The sequence below is a fragment of the Eumetopias jubatus genome, unplaced genomic scaffold, assembly GCF_037043125.1.
Source record: "Eumetopias jubatus isolate StellerSeaLion01/CBP00866 unplaced genomic scaffold, mEumJub1_p1.0 scaffold_1, whole genome shotgun sequence".
Lineage (NCBI taxonomy): Eukaryota > Metazoa > Chordata > Mammalia > Carnivora > Otariidae > Eumetopias > Eumetopias jubatus.
The window spans coordinates 73,239,260-73,261,542 of record NW_028274807.1 but is presented as its reverse complement, the minus strand read 5'-3'; the positions used below and the strand labels follow the sequence as shown (position 1 = coordinate 73,261,542).

General features: G+C 35.7%; 1 protein-coding gene across 4 annotated transcripts in view; it reads left to right on the top strand.

Moving 5' to 3' along the window:
* OPA1 (OPA1 mitochondrial dynamin like GTPase) overlaps window positions 1-22,060 on the top strand; it is an 84,457-nt gene extending 62,397 nt beyond the window's left edge. For all 4 annotated transcript variants that reach the window (XM_028101053.2, XM_028101054.2, XM_028101055.2 and 1 more), the window contains 2 exons: window positions 16,287-16,354; window positions 18,478-22,060. In XM_028101053.2, coding sequence (XP_027956854.1) covers window positions 16,287-16,351 — 65 coding nt within the window. In that variant the 3' untranslated portion in view covers window positions 16,352-16,354; window positions 18,478-22,060. The remainder of the gene's footprint in view (window positions 1-16,286; window positions 16,355-18,477) is intronic.
* Window positions 22,061-22,283: the final 223 nt, after the last annotated feature.

Genomic DNA, 22,283 nt, shown 5'->3' with positions numbered 1-22,283 from the left:
AATCATTTAGATCTCTCTAAGATCTACAGTCTTTCCCTTCTTATTTTACAATATATTTCTTTTCATTTTTATATTAGAACTTGAAACTTTATGAATATGAATTAATATTTGGGTACTTTTCCTGTGCCAGATGTTAGTTTGTGTGCCTTATATGCATTCTCATAGGTAGTCATTTTTCTTATTTTATAGATTAAGAAAATGGAAGCCTAGAAACACATAGGTAGTAAGTGGTAAAGCCGGGATTTGAGTTCAGGTCTTTTAACGACTCTGCCAAACTAATTTGAGAACAAAACTCAAGTCTTTGAAAAATATAATTACACAAAATATGGTCCTTTACATTTGGAAGGTTATAGTTAACAGGGTCCTTTACAGAGTGAATCAGAAAAACATACACATTAGTGATTTAATATTTAAACTCCCAAATGATATGAAAACTTTGTTAGAATTAGAATATCTGGATAAGGGGACGCTAAAGTGTAAAGCAAGCCACTGACCAGATGGAAGAAGTTAATTTATGACTTTTAAACGTGTCTCAAATTATACTCTATCAAATTCCACCATAGTTAATTAAGTAGTATGTAAGTTGCCCAAAATTCAGACACAGCTTTTCTGTGTGTTATGTTCATGCTTAAAGTCTTAAGATCCAGTTGGAACAGATAGAGAATCTTTACTTGAGCATAAAGACTACTACTCTAAGTTGAGGGGCGGTGGGGAGTTTTGCACTGGGAGTATTGAAATCTGTGGTAATAGGCTTCAGTGTATTGCTTCCTACTTCTCTCGTACTTTATATGAATTGAAGATGTGCTTCAGTAAAAATTGAGTTAACTTCATATTTCCATTCTCGTTTACTAGTGAAATGTGAAACAGTGATAAACTCCTTTACTTGGGCTGTCATTGCATAGGCTTATTTTATTTTAATGATACAGTTTGATGTCCCTAATGTTTAAAATAGTATAGCTTATAGAGCTTAGCCAGTTGGAGTCTTCCAGTATCCGCAGCCTTTTCCTCCTGCAGTTAGTTTGCTCTGCTGACTCCCTGCGCCAGGTGGCAACAGCTGGCCTTTCACTGGAGCCCAGGGACTGGGGAGTAGGAGTCACAGCAGTGTGCTCGGCCTCTCGCCTCTGTTGGCTGTGCTTCATTGGTTGATGCCTGGGCGTCTCCCAGACAGCCAGCAGTTGTTTCTTAAAACTTGAAGTTTGTTTCTCTTGGGAGTATACAGTGCTGGTGGGGCTTGTCTTCGGATCTCTTCACTTTCCCAGTCTCCTCTTATAATCCATCCTTGCTTTCTCTTGATAATTAGAAAGGAGCAAAGTTACCAGCTTTGTATCTTAGTGTGTGTGAGATTCAGTTTTGACTTTAAAAGCTTAGATGGAAATTTTATTTTTCTCTGAGCTACCAGATACTCACTAACAGAAATCATTCTTAGAATGGGAACTTTGTTCATTATTAGTATACTAATGTATTTTTGAAATTATGGTGATAAAAAGGGCATGATGTTAGAGTGAACCACTACTGCCATTTTAAAAGCTAAAATTGGAAGACAAATGCACCATAGCTGCTTAAATTTAAAAAGATCCTTTATTGGTACAGCACAGGGAATAGAGTCAATGGTATTTTAATAATAGCGTTGTATGGTGACAGATGGCAGCTACGCTTGTGGTGAGCACAGAATAACAGACTTGTCCAATCACTGTGTTTACACCTGAAACTAATGTAACATTGTCAACTATACTTCAATTAAAAATTTTTGTAAGATTTTTTATTAAATCTAAAACAATTCTAAGGGTGCCTGAGTGTCTCAGTCAGTTAAGCAGCTGACTTGATTTCAGCTCAGGTCATGATCTTAGGGTCCTGGGATCAAGCCCTACATTGGGCTCTGCACTCAGCGGCGGAGTCTGCTCTAGGAGATTCTCTCTCCCTTTTCCTCTGCCCCTCCCCCCCATGTGTGTGCACACTCACTCATTCTCTAAAATAAATAAATCTTAAAAAAAAAAAACCACTGACTAAATAAATAAAGCATAATTCTAATTTATAGGATAGTTAAGAAATGTATCTTCATGCCATGTTAAAACTTGAGTAAAAAGTAGTTAGAATATATCTAGATGGAACCCTCAGCCGGAATGATTTGGTTGTTCCTTATTTAGAAAGGAAGACTATCAGGATACTCTCAAATTTAATTTCCATTGGTTACTCCACATTCCTAAACTTCTTCCATACCTGCCATACCTTTGAAGGGCCATTATGGATGAAAATAGTGGCCATGAAGTAGTGTGAGGCTGAAAATTATCATAAAAAAATTATTATACTCAGAATCTGGAACTTAAAATTATAGAAAAAGGAACTCATATTTAAAACTATTTTTCTAGGGGTAGGGCTCCGACATGCGCAAATTTTAACAAGTCTCCATAGGGGATTTTTGCTGGGCACCACCACTACCCACTCTCCTGCCCCCAAGTCCATACTCTAGAGAATTCTTCCTATTCACAGCAATTAAAAATTGTCGTTTTATTAATTGGGATAAAATTGATGTATATCTTCTTTTAGTAGAGTCTTAGAAACCGTGTGACTGTTGAAAATTTGGTAAGTTATTTGAACTCTATCTGTAGTAGCATATTCATTTTGTGTCTGTTGATGTAACCAAAGAAAATGAACTTTTAAGAGATTTGAAAAAGGAACGAGTGGTATTGAATTGTAGAATTCTAGACACAAAGGCCCAGAGAGGATTTTTTTTAAAGGCACAATCACGGAGAATAGAGTAAGGTGCCCTGGAGAGAATACATGAAGTATGAGGACTGTAACCCCTGTAATTTCACTTATATCTGACTACTGCATTTCTTTTTGGCCAATAATTGTAAGACCTCAGTACTGTTTTCTCATCTGTCCTGGCATCTACCACATTTCTAAGCAGTCTTTTCCCTTTGTCTGTTTTTTATGTCTCTCACTGTGCCTACTTCCAGACTATTATCACTTGCTCAACCAGGATTTTTCCTTCTGCCTACTTATTTACCTTCCTCCAGTGAAAACCTTACTGAGGTACTGCCAGTGTGGTTTAATTGAGCAGAAGGCAGACTTCCCACTGTAGGCAACTGTAGATCAACTAAAATAACCAGTTTAAGAAGGAAAAATTGGGGGGCTGCCTGCGTGGCTCTGTCAGTTAAGCGCCTGCCTTCAGCTCAGGTCATGATCCCAGGGTCCTGGGATTGAGTCCCACATCTGGCTCCCTGCTCAGCGGGGAGTCTTGCTGCTCCCTGTGGCCCCTCCCCACGCTGTGCGTGCACTCTCCCTCTCAAATAAATCTTTAAAAAAAATTTCATGTCTATTTTGATTCATCTGTTCCGCTAAAGTGATTTGGTTCTTTCCTAAATTCACCATATCTTGTATGGTACATAATGTATGTGTTCAGTGATTATTTAATCATGACCTTTTAATACAGACTCTTTATTAGCCTCCTCCGCCTCCTGGCTTCAAAAAGAGGAAGAAGGACGCTAACTCTTATCTTAAGGAAACTTCCTAACACTGTCATGCCAGAAAGCTACCATATCATTTCTTTTGTAGAACAGCTTGCATTTGCTATGTTGGCCCCCGCCTCCACCCACCCACTCCCTTGCTGACATCTTGTGATATGGCTTTCATTCCTAATGAAACCACTTCCTTCTAGGTCCCCAGTGATTTCCTAATTGCCAAGCCATCCAATTTACCAAAACAGTTTAATAATTTTTTATGTTTGTTAGGCACTTTTAAGTTTATTGGAATTATTTTCATTCTCTTTAATATTCGTGGACCCTTTGTGTACTTTTTGGAATGGTTATTAATAGAAATTAGTATGTTTTAAAAAATGGAAAGATTGGAATGTTTCTCTTGTTGATACAGAATAAGATAAACTTCTTTCTGTTTCGTGTTACCAGTGTTTGAGGTCTTTAAGGCATCTGTTCAGGGTAAAAGCAGTTGAATTTTACATTTTGCCTTTGTGAAATAGTATTTTTTATAGTCAGATGAAATTGACAAACTAAGGAAAATGGTGAAGGATTATTTTTACCTTGAGTCTGCATAGGTGAAGTAGACTCTGCTTTGTGTTGTAGTGAGAGAGAGAAAAAGAGAGAGACAGCACAAAGAATAAAGTAATCCTCAGGGAGAGTCCTCTGTGTTAGAGAAGTAGTTATTTACACACAGAATTCCATGTGACTAGCCTGAGTGGTGTGCTTTCCAGGTTATTGATGAGAAAATCCAGACTCAAAATGGGGCATTTAGAACCAAGCACATTTTTCATGGCCTAAGTCTATCTTTTAAAGGCAACATTGAGGATATTGGTAAATTGGTAAAGATTAAAATGGTATTACTTCTCTGTGTAATCTTATACAGGCTACTGGTATTCAGTGTTTTATTAGCAAGTATATTCTTTCTTTTTGCCTTAAACTCATGTTTTAACTTATTTAAAGTAAGAATAAAGAAAGGTCTTTGTTTATCATTTTGAAGTAGGTTTTATTTACGTGTTGTGATACGTGTTTATGTGTATATTGTTATGTATAAAAGGGCCAGTGTGCATATTTTCAGCTAGAAATTCAGCTTTTTTCCCTAGCTACTAATGCTTACCACTTTCTTACTAAGAAGGTACTGAAATGAAGTAACATCTTTAAAGTTTGGATTAAATTTTGATGTGTTTTGTTTTTTAATTGTTTTATGTATTCTCTCCATTGCGAAGATGGAAAAAAATGAAATCTAGTCATTGAAAACCAAATCTAATCATAAAACAGTCTACCGGCCTGTGGAACACTATGTTAAATAAAATTAAGCAGGACATGAATAAATATTTTTAAAAGGAATGGTCATGGAGGATGAATTGGTACACACTGAACTGGTAACCTCTATGAAGTAGAGTTCTCAGGGTAGTTGGAGAAGGGAGTTAAAGGCAAAAGAAATTTTAACTGTTTACTATTTTATACATTTCTAGACTTTCTTTTCCCAAATAAGCATAATGCAGAATTACCTTAGAAATTTCATATTCTTAATTATTGTATTCATAGAAATGACAAAGGTAATTCATGATATAATCAATCTTAAAAGTGACCGAATATTTTCCCAAATAATTTCTTGGTGATTGTGATGACAAGAGACATTTCATGGGACTAGACGGTAATTGTTCATCATGGGGTCTTCGTTAGTGGTTGGGATTCACTTTGAATTCTTCTGATTTCCAGTAAATGCCCACTGTGGATCTGTCATCTGTAAATGAATTGAAATCTTTCTTAAACTGGTGAAGTTTTCAAGCTCATGCAACCCATGCAAGAGAATAGATTTTTCTGCTTCATTGTTACCTACTACATATGAAAAATAGTCCATATTCATTTCTCTTAGAACAGCTGTTTCATCTCAGTATTGTGCATCGTAGAAAGGAGTTTGCTGGGTTTTTTTTATTCCCTTCAGTTCGGTCTGTTTCCTGGGTGAAGGAATTCAGGTCTTTCTAACCTCGCCTGTTTAGTCTCCTTGAGGCACCACTTCATTCTCTGAGTCATAGGTACAGACTACCTGTCTCCACCAAGTACACTACCAGTATTTCAGGTGTTTGTTTTAATCCCTCTTGTTATCACAGAACTAGTACATATATATGCATTGTGGAAAAATAGAAAATAGTGGGCGCCTGGGTGGCTCAGTCTGTTAAGCGTCTGCCTTTCGACCCCACACCGGGTCCCTGCTCAGTGGGGATCCTACTTCTCCTTCTGCTGCTCCCCCTGCTGTGCTTGCCCTTTCTCTCTCTCTCTCTCTCTCTCAAATAAATAGTCTTTGAAAAGAAAATTAGAAAATATAGCTAGCAGAATTTTTTTAAAACAATTGCCACTACCCAGAGATAACCACTGTAACATTGTATCTAACAAAAATTTTAAAGTGGTCTTAGGGACATAATTTCTGTGCATTTCTGGAACACATTTGTCATGAGGAGATCTTAGCTTGGCTTTCTCTTGTACTACCAGTCTTCACTTCGTTGCCATTGCTCCTATTTCTGGTCTCTCATTTATCAGAGTAAGCTAAATTTCTCCTCTTTTTTCTTCATATGGTACTAGTTACTTTAAATAGGTCAGGTATTCCAAAGGCTATATTGTAGCAAAACATACACAGAAAATCATTCTGCTTTCAAAGTTAATCCCCACCTGTATCCAGGACTCTGGCACTTCCTGTGTGTGCTTAGTGCCTGCATTATGTCTGTCCTTTCTCCAAAGATGTTCACACCATCCCCATCTTAAAACCATTGGATTGATTCTTCCACGCACTCTGCCTTGATCTTGACTTTCTTATCCAGAAAAACCTTCGAATGTTTGCCTGCTACCTCCACTTTAACCATCCACTCTCTTAACTTTGTAATCTTATTCTCACTTCTGCCAAATTTGTTTTTTCCAAGATTGCTGACAATCAAGGGAAAGCAGTGAGCTAGGTGAGCATTAAGGAATAGAAAGTATCTATTCCCATGTAACTGCAGCATTTGGTACTTTGAGATCCAAATCCTGCTTGGAGCTCTACAACTGTCTCTGACATTTGTATAGAGCTTTGCGCTTTTGTCCATGTTTGCCTTGTAAAGGTGTAAGAGGCTTGTAAGGTATTACCCCTGTTGTTTGGATGGGGAAATTAATGATCATTGAGGGAAACGATTTAGCTAGGTGCATAAATATTTATGGCAAAGCTGGGGTAACAACATGTGTCAGAGATAGTATCTTTTTAGATTTGTTTTGGGATCTGCTCGTCTTTAGTCTTTGGGTTTGTACTTGTGGGTGATCAAATTCATATAATTTGGCTTCCTTTTTTATATTGTTTTCAATGTGCTAGTTTCGGAGCCTGCTCTCCTAAACTAATTATTAAGAACCTAGAACAATGAATTTATCTCCTAAAGACCTATGTACTGGTTTCATTCTTCAAAAAAGATAAACACACAGGTTTATAAATCTGTGTATTCTGTATTGCTATTTCAATTGTGTGATTTTCCTTTTCTGCAGGTAGTAAGTTGTGACAAAATGTAAAGGTGATTTTCTGAATTAATAAATATGTAAAACTAATTCTGAAATTATTTTCATTTCTTTGAGTCTTATTCTGACTTCTGGAATCAACATCAACAGTGATACCTCTTTACAGGGTCGTAGTGAGAAATAACTGAAAACTTACAGAATCAGCCTAACAAAACATGAATTCCTGTTAGCTCTTCTTGTGATAAGTTTAATAATAATCCTTTGTCCTAGTGCAGCATCTTAGTTAAGAAGTATCATTGTATTTCATTTTTGTTTTTCATCTCACTTAATTCATAACTTTATTAAAACCTGCAATTTTTAGTTCCATATTTTTTTCATAAACTTTTGGTTAGGTTCATAAATCAGAATTACAGTCTCTATTCTCATATTATTTTCTTTTACTTTTAAAAATTACATTAAAGAGCTGACTGTTTAAGAATCATTCTTGTGATTCATTCATCTGTTACGCCTCCTTTTTAAAGCTTCAGCACTGAAGGTCTTTTGACAAACCAATATTTATAACAGTTTGACAGCAGGATGAGGAACAGCGTTTGTCTTTGTAACAGCTTGAAGAAAGACCCTTTCCAGGACCCAGTCATGCAGTTACAATCTTGACCTCTTTCTTATGCTGGGAACATACATACAGCAGCACCTCCCATGTGTTTTCTTGTCCCATTGACTGTCCATTCACTTCCCATCTGTTTTGCAGTCTTAAAGGAATAGAAGGGGCCCTCTTCTTATAAATCTGTCTTCGCAGGTGATAAATGATGTCCTGTCTCTTTAAGGGCTGCCTGGGTGGTTTTCCTTTTCTTAAAATGTTTCAACATTCCTTCTAACAAAATTCAGAATAAAGTATACTTTAAAGAAGAAGAGGAAAATAGAAAAAAAAATGGATTATTTTCAAACTTTCTTAATTGATTGGGACCAAATATTTTACTGGTCATTATGCTAAAGATTTTTTAGCCTTCTCAATTAAATACCTAAACCATAGTTTAGAAATTGTTTTGATGTTTAGATTTTTCTGTGGAGACAAAAGGAATGTATTCATTTTGAAATAGTGTATTTATTTAAACTTTTTGGGGGGCAAATAAAGCAATGTATCATTAATGACTTAGTATATAAAATGACTTTTAAAGATTTTTTTCACCATAATTTGATTTGATAGCTGTAATTAATATGGACTGTTTTATGTACTGGATACAGAATAAAATAATTCACAGCAGATGATTATTAATCTTATGCTAGAGTTTAACTTTTACATTGAAAAGACAATCATGAATCCCATAACAATTTATTTTTTCTTTGATTGCTAAAAAGAAATGCTTTAAGTATCCATATTTATATCATTGGATTTTCCAAGCACTGGGCAGAAGTAAAAATATTTTTTTCTCCCATGCAGAAATTACTTAGAGAAGGTTAATAGGACAAATATTGTCCCCCCAAAATGTTTTTAAAACACTGATTTTAAAAACATTACCAGCAAAAAAAGACCACTTTTCAAGTTTTATAGTGTGTTGTATGAATCAGCCACCTCATGGTACATCTTCTATGAACTAGTATTTTAGCTTATTTATTCCCTGCCCTCTTTCAAAAAGGGTTTGAGGCAGCTTGCAAAGATCTATCCTGTACAAAATGTAAAAGTGCTTAAGTGGAAGGTTGGATGAGAGGAAAGAGAAAGGTAAGGCAGGTGCAATAATGTGAAACTTGGGATAAGATTGGTACCCCTCAAAACACTTGCTCAGGGGTTCTTCTGTTTTGCAGGTAACCTACAAATTTAGCTCTGAGTTTCCTAGACAGCTAATGCAAAATGGAAAGCAAAGTTGATTACGTGGCGTTGCTGGTGGCTGTCGGACAGAGCAGTTGCTTAGTGGAAGCATAGGTGTTCCTGGTATACAGCACCTGAGGGAAATTTCATCCATCCTCACAGACAGAACACTGAATTATATGATAGAGTAAATCAAATGACTCCATATAATCATGAATTTCATGGGCCTCTTTACTTGGTTTCAGCTCACTGTGGGCTAATAACATAAATGGTGCAGTCCAGATTCATAGCTATTTGACTTATCTAAAGATGAACTTACATAGTATGTAATATCTAGTATCCCCCACACGGTCTTCCATGCATATGATTTCTTTTTTCAGCTGAGCCTTGTAATAATCAGGTAGCAAAAAGTTCAAGGTTTTATACTCATTGACAATGACAGACACCTGGAATGGAGCCACTCAATTAAGGGCAGATCCATAAGCATTAATAGTTAGCTGAGATGAAATTACAATTGCCATCTGCTTATAAAAGTGAAAGACCTAAGTGTAAGGCTACTCTGTGTTCATTCATACTGAAGTCTTTTGGAGAATTAGCTTTAATATATCATGAAAGTGTTTTAAGATGTTTTGGTTATATTGGCCAAAAGAGCCTGGTAGAAATGCTACAGTTAAGAGTTTTTAAAAAGAAAGAAAAAGAGAAAGGGAGGGAGAAAGAGAAAGCAAGCCGAATTCATTTATATATTCACCAGACCTAAGTTGCGGTTTATCTCATAGACTTTCTTAAGGCAGCTTTCTTTCTAAATCAGATTGTTTTGGGGGTCTGATTGCAGCAAATTTTTTAAATAGTCATCTTTAGTGTTTGATTCATGTTTTGGTTAAGTAGATTACTCAACAGTGAATGAATATTCATAGGCATCTATTGCGTAGCAGGTTCTGTGCTAGGCCAAGTGATATTAAATGGCACTTTTTTGTATGTAGATAATTCATGCAAGCAGTCCCACATTGATTCCTGGGGAAAAAAAAAAAACAGTATAAAACTGATGTTTCTAAAATTATGTAGCCCTGTGAGAATAATACTGTCATTTGCAGTTGAATTTTTACTCAGAGCTTAATATCAAATAAATTAAAATATTAAGGCACAAACAAGAAAATTAAGTTTAAAAAGGATGCAGTTAAAACATATGATCAGTTAGAATAGTAAATTTCAGTCCTAAGTTTTAAAGCAATACAGGCTTTGAATTCTTCTGGATAGATTCCTTCATGTTATAGATAAAGAAACTGGGGTTGTGACATGACTGTGATCATGAAGTTAAAGGCAAAGCCGGAGCTAGAAGCCTTGTTTCTCCTGACCACACTGTTTTATAGCTTTTAATCCATTATGTTCTTTCATCTTTATAAAAACCATATAAAATTACCCATTGATTATTTAGGGGTGTTAGGGGATTCTAACATTTGTTGTCATCAAACACTCCTTTCATTGTGTACTCCTGTGAAGTCTATGTTTTGGAAGATCTGTCTATGGTAATAGATTTTTCATTAGAAACATAGAGTTACGATTATATCTTCTATCGGCCTAAATAATAATTGTTCTGAGAGTAGATGTAATTCTTGCCAAAGATTTCCATTTGAACTTTTGAGACAATGGAAATAACCCAGACAACTCTGTTACCACCTTTAGCGGACCCCCTAGAAGTCAGGGACCCCACCCAGCTTTGAAATTAGCGTATCAGTCTCAAACAGTTTTCCAGAACATAGGAAATAATGCCTCCTTTTTCTGTAACAAGCAGAAGTATTCTGTTGGTCTTCATTAATGACTCTGTTTAAAAATAGTCATGCCTGTTTGTAGGGGGAAAAAAAACTACAGTGCCAAGATTCAGAAGATAAGCATTAGATTTAGCTATACACCTTTGACTCTCTCTTTCGTTTTTCCTCTCGACTGTAAAAGGTGCACATTTTTTCTTGTGCTAAATCTGTTTTGACTATACCTTTAAGAGCTTTAAATCTGGTCTCCTGTTACCTTTTTCATTTGTTTTTTTTCCTTGTTTCCCTGTACTCTAGATAATTCCTCTAAATACTGAACTTCTAAAGAGCACTTATAATTGTCCATTAGGAGCAACATATATTACATGTTAAGAACTGTTCCTTTAGTGAACAGCTTTTTTACAGCTAAATCTCACCTACAAGGTGTCCTCAAGCTTGGTACAAAGTATGTATGCAGCATGTTATGAAACAGTTCTGTTAAGGTACATTTTAATCTTTGGATGTGTGGTTTGCTTAAAGTACACTGCATTAGTAAGTTTGCAGTTTGTTTCTTTGTGCTTTCTTTAAAAACCTCAGAAGTTGTAAAAGATTTATTTCAGCGCATGTGGTAGTGTTTTGTGTGTGATTCTTTGTTCCTATTCTAAACTGTTATTAACCACTGAAGTGAACCTTCTCCCAGGTCTGGCCTTTTGGTATTCACAGTGTATTCAAAACCTAATTACAGATTAGTCTATATTTGAGACTTTTTGAGCAAGTATCAGAAGATTCAAAAAGAAATTGAGAGTAGCAGTATCATTTCATGTGGAGATAAAGAGACCCAAAACATGAATGGGTGTCAAGTCATCTGAAGAAAAGAAAAAAGAGAAGGAACTTCATTCACTGAGACGGGCGGTTTATGAGGTGGGGATTATGGGAATATTCATGACTCAATCAAGAAGCACAATGAATTGATGTTTGAAATAGTTCATCTTTTAAGTAAACATTGGATAAATGGAAAGTAGACTCCATATTCACTACATGTAGAATTGCCTATTTCAGAACCGAAATAGCAGTTCAAACAGAAATAGCGGTTTGTTAATCCCTTCCTGAGTTGGTTTAATTTATCAAGTTAATCTGAAATTTTATAAGAATTCTCTAGGTATAAATATTTAGTGCAGATATTTAATAGAAAAAGGAGTTTGTTTTGTAATTAGCCATGCTAATCTGTACACACATTTCCGTGGGAAAGTAATTTCTAAATAGTTAAACACAATAAGATCTTAGAATTTGAAAACACTAATACTGGGACATTAATTTGAAAGGATCAGAAAGTAGAAAGTTTTAGTTGCTAGCACTTAACCTTATTTTTATCGGTAACTATTTCCTGGGTGCAGTTAGATGGCATAGTTTGTATATAAGAAGTGCTGAAAAGTTAGAATTTAAAATGAATGAATTCAAATATAAGAAATAATGCTGATTATTATTTGTAATATAGCTTCTTTGCAAAGAATGAAATCAGTCTACTTCCTAAAGCTCTGTGTCTGTGTGTGTGTGTGTGTGTGTGTGCACGGTCAGCATGGTTTAGTCTTCTTAATAAAGTGAAATAATTAAATGGAAGTTTCTCTTTCCACTGGTATTGTATTGTTGGATCTGAGTATTCTCTGTTCTGTGTGGTTCAGGTGACCCATCAGCGTTCCTTGACCTTCATTGTCAGTGTGTATGTACCCTGCCTCCCGTTCCCAGGCTGGCTCTAGTTCTTGTGCTCCTGGCGTCTGCCCTCTGGGTCATTGGCTTAACACCCAGGAAGCCTGTCAAATGGTATTTTCCTTCTTAATAACCTACAGCCTTTATTTTCTGTGCTCTATTTTTGGGAACTTCGCTTACCACCTGTCAAGTATTTATTGAGCATGTATATTGAGTCTGATATCGTAGACACTGAGGATGCTGAACTTTTTTTGTCCAGTTTCATACTTTGGTATTGTTTTCCAAGGATTTCTTCCAATGTGTGTAGATCTGGTCTCCTCAAGAGGTAATAATATTTATTATATGTTTTTTAGTCATCCCTAGGCACAGAACTACTTGGGAACATGCTTGGTAACTAGTCCATTCCCTAACTTTTACCATAGTGTGTCTTACTTCACATAAAAGGTAAAACTTAAAACAAATACACTTGAAGTAATAGCATTGGTTTTCTTACCATTTAGAGTCTGTAGCAGATCTAGTATGTTTCTGATCAGAGGGATGTCACAAAGCGAACTCTCCAGGCTTAATATCCTCATCTTTGGCAGTGACACTTTGGGTCGTATGAGGACCAAGTGAAATGTGGGATTTAAAATCATCCCAAATATAGTAGACACTTCATAGACTTATAATGAGGTAGGAAGGAGGTGATCAGGGAGTTCTTCTCAAAGGCAGGATAGCATCTCTGTCCCCATGTCACTCCATTAAGTGCACTGTATAAAATGAAGGAACACAGAAGTGAATTTTTAAATTTAGTGTAAAAAGGATATGTTTATCACAATTATTCTTTTTTCTTTTAATGTTTACCTCCACCCTCTCTTCTCATCTACCCCCATTACTTCCTAGTTACTCACTCAAATGCCCTTTGTGTCATTCTTGAGGTTTCAGAGTATAGTGTCACGGTGTCCTGATACTCTAACTATAAAATTTGTAAAAAAACAACTTTTTGAAAGGGAAATTTGGCAATTTTATTCTGTGGTTTTCTTATTAATTGATAAGTCTTTTTACTTTCATTTGGAAAAAAAAACATTGCGTATCTCTAATTTTCAAAGAATTTGAGTTTGATTCAGACTTCACAGTTAGACACCTGTATCGGAGTGGTCCTTGGGAACCCTCCTACACTGTTGGTGGGAATGCAAGCTGGTGCAGCCACTCTGGAAAACAGTATGGAGGTTCCTCGAAAAGTTATTAAAATAGAGCCGCCCTACGACCCAGCAATTGCACTACTGGGTATTTACCCCAAAGATACAAATGTAGGGATCCGAAGGGGCATGTGCACCCCAGTGTTTATAGCAGCAACGTCCACAATAGCCAAACTAGAGCCTGGATGTCCATCAACAGATGAATGGATAAAGAAGATGTGGTATAAATATACAATGGAATATGATGCAGCCATCAAAAAAAAAATGAAATCTTGCCATTTGCCACGACATGGATGGAACTAGAGGATACTATGCTAAGCAAAATAAGTCAATCAGAGAAAGACAATTATCATATGATCTCACTCATATGAAGAATTTGAGAAACAAGACAGGATCATAGGGGACGGGAGGGAAAAATGAAACAAGACGAAACCAGAGAGGGAGACAAACCATACGAGACTCTTAATCTCAGGAGACAAACTGAGGGTTGCAGGAGTGGAGGGGTGTGGGAGGGATGAGGTGGCTGGGTGATGGACACTGGGGAGGGTAATGTGCTATATGGTGAGCGCTGTGAATTGTGTAAGACTGATGAATCACAGACCCGTACCCCTGAAACAAATAATTATATGTTAATATAAATAAATAAATAGATATAAAAAAATAAAAGAGTGGCCCTTGGTCTCTTTCAATACAAATAGACCTTGCTCTGAGCAGTCTCCTGTGAGTGACACTACTGTGCCACCCACTCACAGGTCATCTGTCCAGCTAAGGATGAAGGTCAGGGACAGGGCGAAAGGATGGATAGAGCCGGCCCTGCAGCTGCCCGACTGTACGCAGATCATGGAGCAAATAGAATCAGACGACTTCTTACACAGTACAGCTTTCCCAAGTAGAAAGAGTTCACAGTGAAATGTTTAGAGGAGCTGCCAAGGCTTAACACCTGTTTTAGATTTCCATGTGTTGTGCTGTTTAAGCCAGATGATTTTTTAAAAACCCTGTTCAATTCCAAAATTCTGTGAGACAACTTAGAAAACTCCTTTTCTCCTACTCTCCCTTTTTTTAAAAAAATTCTTCAGCTGATGAACTGCACTATGTGGAATTCTGTAAATACTCACTGAAGAAAATAGGTGAAGCTATTTCTAAGCAACAAATGAATTAATTTTAAAAATAAGAATATGACCTTATTTTGAGAAGGGATGTATATTTTTGGTTTGACTTTTCTTTTACAAATAGTACTGACTACCAAAAAGTACAGACTAAACTTCTAAGAGATGGGTTGGGATTATTTTTTCTGGTTTCTCTAGTTTACTTTCACATATAAGGAATTGTTGGCATCTCTGCAGTAACTATTCTCATGTTTGCTCAGTAAATAGTTTGATTAAAACAATACACTTTTTTTTTCTCTATAGATTTTGTGTTAGTCTCAGACTCATACGAAGAGGTAGAAGTGTTAAATTACTGGCAAAAAAAAAAAGAAGACATGTTCTTGATATGCAGCCATATAGGCTTTGTTGAGTTCCTGCAATGCTAATAAGAATTCGCAAAGAGGACGGGTCTTCCTTTCATTGGCTATTCATCAAAACTGCTGTCTCACTGATAGAAATACTGTGTCTTCAATTGCAGATTATTTATTTTTAAATATAAAAGATACAAATGTTGGGGTGCCTGGGGGGCTCAGTTACTTGAGTGTCTGAAACCTGAAGTTTCAGCTCAGGTCATGATCATGAGATGATCCCCGCATCAGGCTCCATGCTCAGCAGTCTGCTTGAAATACTCTCCCTTTGCCCCTCCTCCCACTCGAAAGCACTCTTTCTCTAAAATAAGTAAATAAATATTTTTTTAAAAGATACAAATGTTGAATATTATAATGATTTTTCTATAGATATAATGCAGAATGCATTACAGTTTTGCCTCTAGATCGATAGTTTTGAACCAGTCACTTCACTGTAATTGATAATTCCCGCTAATATGTAGAATTGTGTTAAAAGGACAAAGATATTTGTTACTGTGCTTACCACAAGCTATATTTTAAAGGGGAAGTTGCATAATTAAGTTAGCAGTGAAGTAGAATAAATCACAACTTCCATTTTTTTAACATTTGGAGATTGACATGTACTGTGACTAGTTTATATTTGTGAAGGAAATCTTTATATTTCAGAGAGAAGTTACAGATTTTATTTGGAAGTCTATAAACATGAAAATCTAAAATCAAATAAAATAATGTAAGTTTGTCTTCAGCGCCTATAGTGTTCTTAAACTATTCATTTATAGCTAGAAAAGTACATTTTTTCTATGTATTTTTGAAGTGTTTTGCCCTTTTCATGTTTGTTGCAAGTATTTCCTACAATTTCTTTTATCTATTTTGACATATAAAGTGTACATTTTAATGTGGTCATACTGGTAATCTTATCGTTTGTATTTCCCATTTATCCTAAAAAATCATTTTCCAGTCTAAGGCCTGTTAAATGCTCACCTGTATTCTCTTTTAATTTTTAAAAATGGTTTCATTATTTTATTTTATATTTTCCTCTGTTCAGATATTGCTAACTGAGTCCTTGGTTGGACTCCAGAGAACCTGAGAACTCCTTAAAGTTCTATATGCAATTACATATGTATCTATACATACATTTTTCTGTGTAAGATTCCATAACTCTTACTACATTCTGAAAGGGGTCTGTCACAAACCCCACACTCCTTCCCTTTCCAAAAAATTGTTAAGAGCTACTTACTACAGTCCATTTTAACCTTTTCTGGACATAAGGGGGTATGGGGTGCTAAAGTAATTTTTTTTCCCTTTCCCAAATAGAGTATCCCAGACCATATATTGGATAATTATCTTCTAAGATTTGTGTTGCCTTTGAAAAATAAATTCACTTTTAACTAATTTATTGTCTTTTTATCTCTGCAGAGAAAGTTAGAGAAATTCAAGAAAAACTTGATGCTTTTATTGAAGCTCTTCATCAGGAGAAATAAATGGTAATAAGTTAAGTAAAAGTCCTCTTACTGCATTGGTACTGACTAGATGCAAAATTTATACTTTTTAACTTATTCTTATAGTTCATCATTGTACTTGACTATATCCTGCTTGTTCCTTAATAACAATTTTAGTGTAATTAAATAATTTTAATGGCAGGGATCTCTGAAACTAATTATACATTTCATATGTGTAATGTTCCTTTTGAATACTTGATTGTCTTCTGGCTGAACTAAAAATATCCTCTAGAACTCATTTTGAACAGAACAAAGGTAAACAAAGCTAAGCTGTTTCATAATATGTATATGGCTTGTAAGTTTTCTGCATTTAAAGAATTGAACTGTAGCTCTCATTTCATTCCTCATTGTTCACATTCAGTTGATAATTATATGTATGTTAAGTTGCAAAGCATTTGTTTGGCTTGACTAGTAATCCTAACAGTTGTTCTTAATCTTATTCTCTTATGTTTAAAAATATTTCTCCTGTTTAAAATTACTCAGATAGCCTTAGTATGTAGTACTCTTCTGAATGTGTGGACTCTTGTCTAATTTTATAGTCTGGCATTGGAAGCATGTTCCAGATAAAGTATTACATATATAGAGACTTGCCTTAGTAGCTTAGTAACCTGCTAATTATTGCTAAAGAATTATAATTAGTCTTTTGCTTTTATTGAAGAAGTTGAGAAAGGGAAAATGCTATAATTAAGACATTATCGTGTGTTTAAAATATTTAATTAATCACTTTATCTGTGAGCCTTGCCCTGTAGGCGGCCCGCAACACAGTCAGAACTGGAAGGAATAGAAAAGTAAAAGATTCCCTCCCTAGCTGCTGCATTCATTTCAGAAAAGGCCCTTTAACCAAACTACCTATTTTCCTCTACTGGAGGGACAGTATGTTTGAGAAAGCAAGCTAGAAAAGGAAGCACAGCTCAGACCATTATCACTCAGAACAGCATCCCAGCAATGAATGAGGGAGGAAGGAATTCGAAAGCTTTCCAGTAATGCTTTGGTACTTTGTTCTGTCTCTCTCCCTGAAGGTAAGACAGATGTGTATATGGATGTATACAAAATGTGTCTGGAAACTAAGTATCAATCATCTTGAACACAATCCAAAAATAATTCATTGTTTTTAAGTGTGTTCATAAATGTTTTATACAACTTCAGTGTATGAAAATTTTCTTTTAAAGTCATAAGGTTGTTATATCTTCCTCATCATAATTACTCAATAATTAATGTTAGAAATAAACATTTTGAGAGCCTTTTTGATTTGAAGATTCTCCTCTTCAGCACCAAAGTTCTCTTGAAATTTTTGTTTATAAATGTGGTTTGGGGCGATGGGGCGAGGGGAGGAAATTCATGAAAATCCTTCTGTCTTTAATGAAATTGAGGAAGCCTAAAGCCAGCCAGTGTTTTACATAATGGTGAGTGTCACTTCCCTGAGTGGGTCAGTGTGACATCTTAGTATTACCATTGCCACTGGAAACATGCCTTTTCCTGCCAGAGTGTCTGTCTCAAGTGGAGTCCAGGGCAGTCCCAAGAGCTAAGTTGTGATGATACTTGTCTATGAGGAAACCATCCCAACTTTCTTTGTTCCTTACTTGTCTTTAATCTCCACGGCCCTGCCCAACCCTTGGGATTTATAACCCTGTGAACTGTTAGTAATTCTATTTTGTACCCTGCAAATCCAATGAAAAGAATAAATGTGGCAAAATGGTAGTAGCCTTGCTTCATTCTGACCATTTTATAAAAGTTACCAGGAACTTTAAGGAGTAGTTTCTTAGTGATAGTTTTAACATGTGTGGATTCCTCAGCCTGGTAGTTTTAAGTAATTCATTCTGATAATTGCCGAAGATGTTTATACCCAACACAGTCATACACAGATTCCTTCTGCTGATCAACTTTAATATGTTTTTAAATTTTTCCATAAAAATTAATTACAGTATTTTTTGATTCACACATCATGTTAATAAAATTGTTCTATTACAGTAGGTGATATTTTGAATTTAATACAACTAGCAGACAGGCAGTTAAACATCAGTATTTTTATGATCATGCAGTAATAAAGTTTAGAAATTTTGCATTTGTCTCCTCATACCTTAATTTATCAAATATGTTTATTTTTGCAGAATCCTACTCATAATATAATCACCTCTGCATACATGTGAAGAAAGAAAACGCCAGAGTCTCTTGTCCTCCCTTTTTTCCTTCTGCTATTCCACCTTTCTAAACATAAAATAAAGTCATGGGATAAAAATAATTTATGTGTGTTCGAGGCACTTTAACCATCAGCTGCCTTTTGAATGCAAGAACAGTAGAAATGGCATTAAAATCCTATTTTATTGTATTGAAGTGACAAAATAATGCAAGTGGTCTGGCCGTTAGATTCAGTCCTTGAAGATAAGACTCTTGCTCTCCTGCTTGTCTCATTTGTGGTGGCACGCATTCAACTAATTCATTAGCTGATGTTACTCAGTGTCAGTTTTTTTCTGGGGAAAAAGTGCTAGATGTTGTGAAAAGCTATCAGTTGTATATAAGATGATGGTAACCTGCTAAGTTGTTGTCTGTATCTGTAATGTTCTATATGCAGTAACTATCTGATTATGAAAATTGAGTTTACATTTATCATGTGAAAGAGGACTAGCTAACAGAAGAGCGCCTCAAACAGGTGAATTCGGATTGCAACAACCCAGGTACATCCAGTGAAAGAGGTCTTACCCTTCGTTGCCAGCTGAGAGGGCTGTCTTAGAAGCAAAGTCGGCAGCAGCTTCCCTGTTTGCTTCCATTGATGATTTTGTCCTTTCTGTACCCATTTGAAATTCATTTATTTTGTATAGGTAAGCCGGGTTTTCTGTTAACCGTGGGTTTTTTGAACCTGTTGACAGAGCTACTGGGTTGTGACACAGGGTAAGGAAGATAAAGAATAATCGGTTGACTAATTTCATTGAGACTGTTGTCAAGCACTTCAGGTGGGCTTCAGGAAAAGGCCTTCTGTCATAAGACTATTTTAAATAGAAATTACTTCAACAGAATAATGTTGACCATCTCCCTCTTAGCTGAACGTGTAAAGAAAAACATAAAATTTGATTCACTGCAGTTCAGTTATTGTACCTTCACAGCATTTTCATGTGTTTCATACAAATATTTCTTTATTGGCTGACGGACTTTAAAGCAAAGAAATATGCCATTTTTGACTTAAAATGTCTTTCTCATTTATCTCTGCTTTGTTGCCATTTCATGGAACCTTTATTATTCTAATAAAAATGCCCACTGTGTGACAGTTTTTATTTTATTTTATTTTATTTTATTTTAAGATTTTATTTATTTATTTGAGACAGAGAGAATGAGAGAGAGCACATGAGAGGGGGGAGGGTCAGAGGGAGAAGCAGACTCCCTGCCGAGCAGGGAGCCTGATGCGACACTCGATCCTGGGACTCCTGGATCAGGACCTGAGTCGAAGGCAGTCGCTTAACCAACTGAGCCACCCAGGCGCCCGACAGTTTTTATTTTATAGTTTACTTAATTTTCAGCTTTTTTAGAATTATGTTTTGGTAACAGTTCCCTTGCCACCCCACTTTTTTTTTTTTTAATTTAGCATCAATATATCCTTCATTGTGATTTCTCTCAAGATCTGAGGACACTTAATATACAAAGTTGGAAGGATATCACAGAGTATTTCAGAAATTGAGAATTCAGTAAGTATTTGTTTTATCCTGTTTGATAAGAAAGGTAGATCCTGTTTTACACAGCTGGTAGCAGTCTACATTGTTATTTGGTAGGTGAGAGTCAGGAACATTTCATGTGTCTTTCAGCTCTAGGGCTGATGGGTGAAAGGGAGTACAGAGCCCCACTCCATGTTCATGTGTCTTTCAGCTCTAGGGCTGATGGGTGAAAGGGAGTACAGAGCCCCACTCCATGTTCTGTGCTGAGTTTGGAGATGACCTCACTGGTTAACTCCCTCTAACCAGTGCTGCTTGGTGGTAACTCCTCACTGAAGCAGGCACCATGCAGTTATTAATATTTTTGTAGTTGTAAAACACAGCCACTTTACAACTACAAATCTATTTCTAAAGAAATAGGACCATGTTTATTTATATGTGCTATGGATAGGAAAAAATACCTTCAGCAGTATTTCTGTAGATTTTTCCCAAGCAAAAGGCTGATGTTAAGTCAGTACTTTTTTCACATCTCTTCGTGTAAATTTAAGAAATGGGGATGGGGTGTCTTCATTTTGAGATCAGTATTTGTAATTTAAACATACAAATAGATGATAAAAATTAATGTGATTAAAAATGCAAGTAAGAGTCCGGACACCCCCTCATCCCCCCAGTAATATGACTTCTTTCTTTTATGGGCTACATATATATTTGTTTGTTTGTTTGTTTGTTTTAGCTGAGCTCATTCTAAGCATGCCTTTTTTTTTTTCTTGGAAGTTAGGTTGATGCAGATGTTATTAAAAGAAAAAATAAAATTCGGATTCTCAGGAGTAAACCCTGTGTGTTGTGTCTATAGTTCAAAAATTACAAATGATTCAAAGTTAAACCAGTCACTTCAGAAATTCAATGTATTGGAGTTAAGTTCTAGCTCGACCAGGAATCATTTGTTTTGCATGGCAGAAATTGCAAAGAATAGAGTGAACAAAGCTCTGTATGGAAGACTGAACAACTGTAAATAGATTATATCCAAAATTGACTTGGTCAAGGTATCAATTTTAAAACTCCATATTCGTAGGCAGTGCACAATAGGAAACAAGCCGTTCTTGCTGCTTCACAGTTCAATCAGCTGAACTATAGTTATAGGTGGAGCAATCCTCCTTTCTTAGTAGCTTAATTATATTCTCTCCTCTTTGTATTACCCCCCTTTTTCAGGCTTTACTCCAGTGGACTCCTTGCCACAAATAATTTGGCCTCCAAATGCAAATGAATAGTGTAAAAATGAGTAGGGAACATTGCAGAGAGTGGTGCTTCCTAACCGTATAATTTGGGAAGTTTACATATGATGATAAGATTCAGAATGGAGGCTTAAAAGGTAATTTCCTTAACTAGTTAATAATTTTATATTTATTTCAGATGTATTTATCTGCAGAAAGAAATATGGTCTTTCAGGTTTCCAGTAAAAGGGATCAAAACAATACTTTTTATCTCAGTTCTCTTAGCTGGTGTTTGCTATAGTTTCAGGTACTTTAGCAGTATAGAGATGTGCTTACAAATATACTTACTTTTGAATGATCATGACTATGTGTTTAAATATTTAAAACTTAACCTTGTTTTTACTTGTGCACTGTGAATGAACTTTGTATTATTTTTTAGAACCTTCACACTCCATGTAGATGTTACTGCGATTATATTTTGCCTGTGATTAATTAAGGTCATTTGTGTAGATTAGTAATTAAAGCTATTTAAATCATGTTATAATTCAATATTGGAGAGCATCTTTTAACTTTCTGTGTATTAATGAGAGGGTGAGAAAGAGAGAGAGAGAGAGAGAGAAACCTGAGCACCTGGGGTCATAATTTGACCTCACAGTGTAACCAAAATCATGGTCTCACAAGCCTCTTAATGTGGCTCTCCTCTAAATACTTATACTTCACACGCTTCACATTTCGCAGTTGTAATCCACGGTCAAACAATGCCCTTTTTTATGTCTTGATACTTGTCAAAACATTTTGGTATTTACTTTGATAAAATATATTAAAAATGTCTTTTAATTGGATTTTGCTGCCATGCCCATCATTTTCACTAATGATGCTAGCATGTTCATTCGTACAGGAGGCTTACTGAAAAGTCATACCTAAGTCTTAGAAGGGGAAGGAACCTTGAGGATCCCTTACTTCCATCTACCACCTTATTATAAACTCCCATTTCTTTTTTTTTTTCTTCCCAGAACTTTGCTCCTAAATGATGCTTATTAAATGTCTGTTGATCATTTGATATGT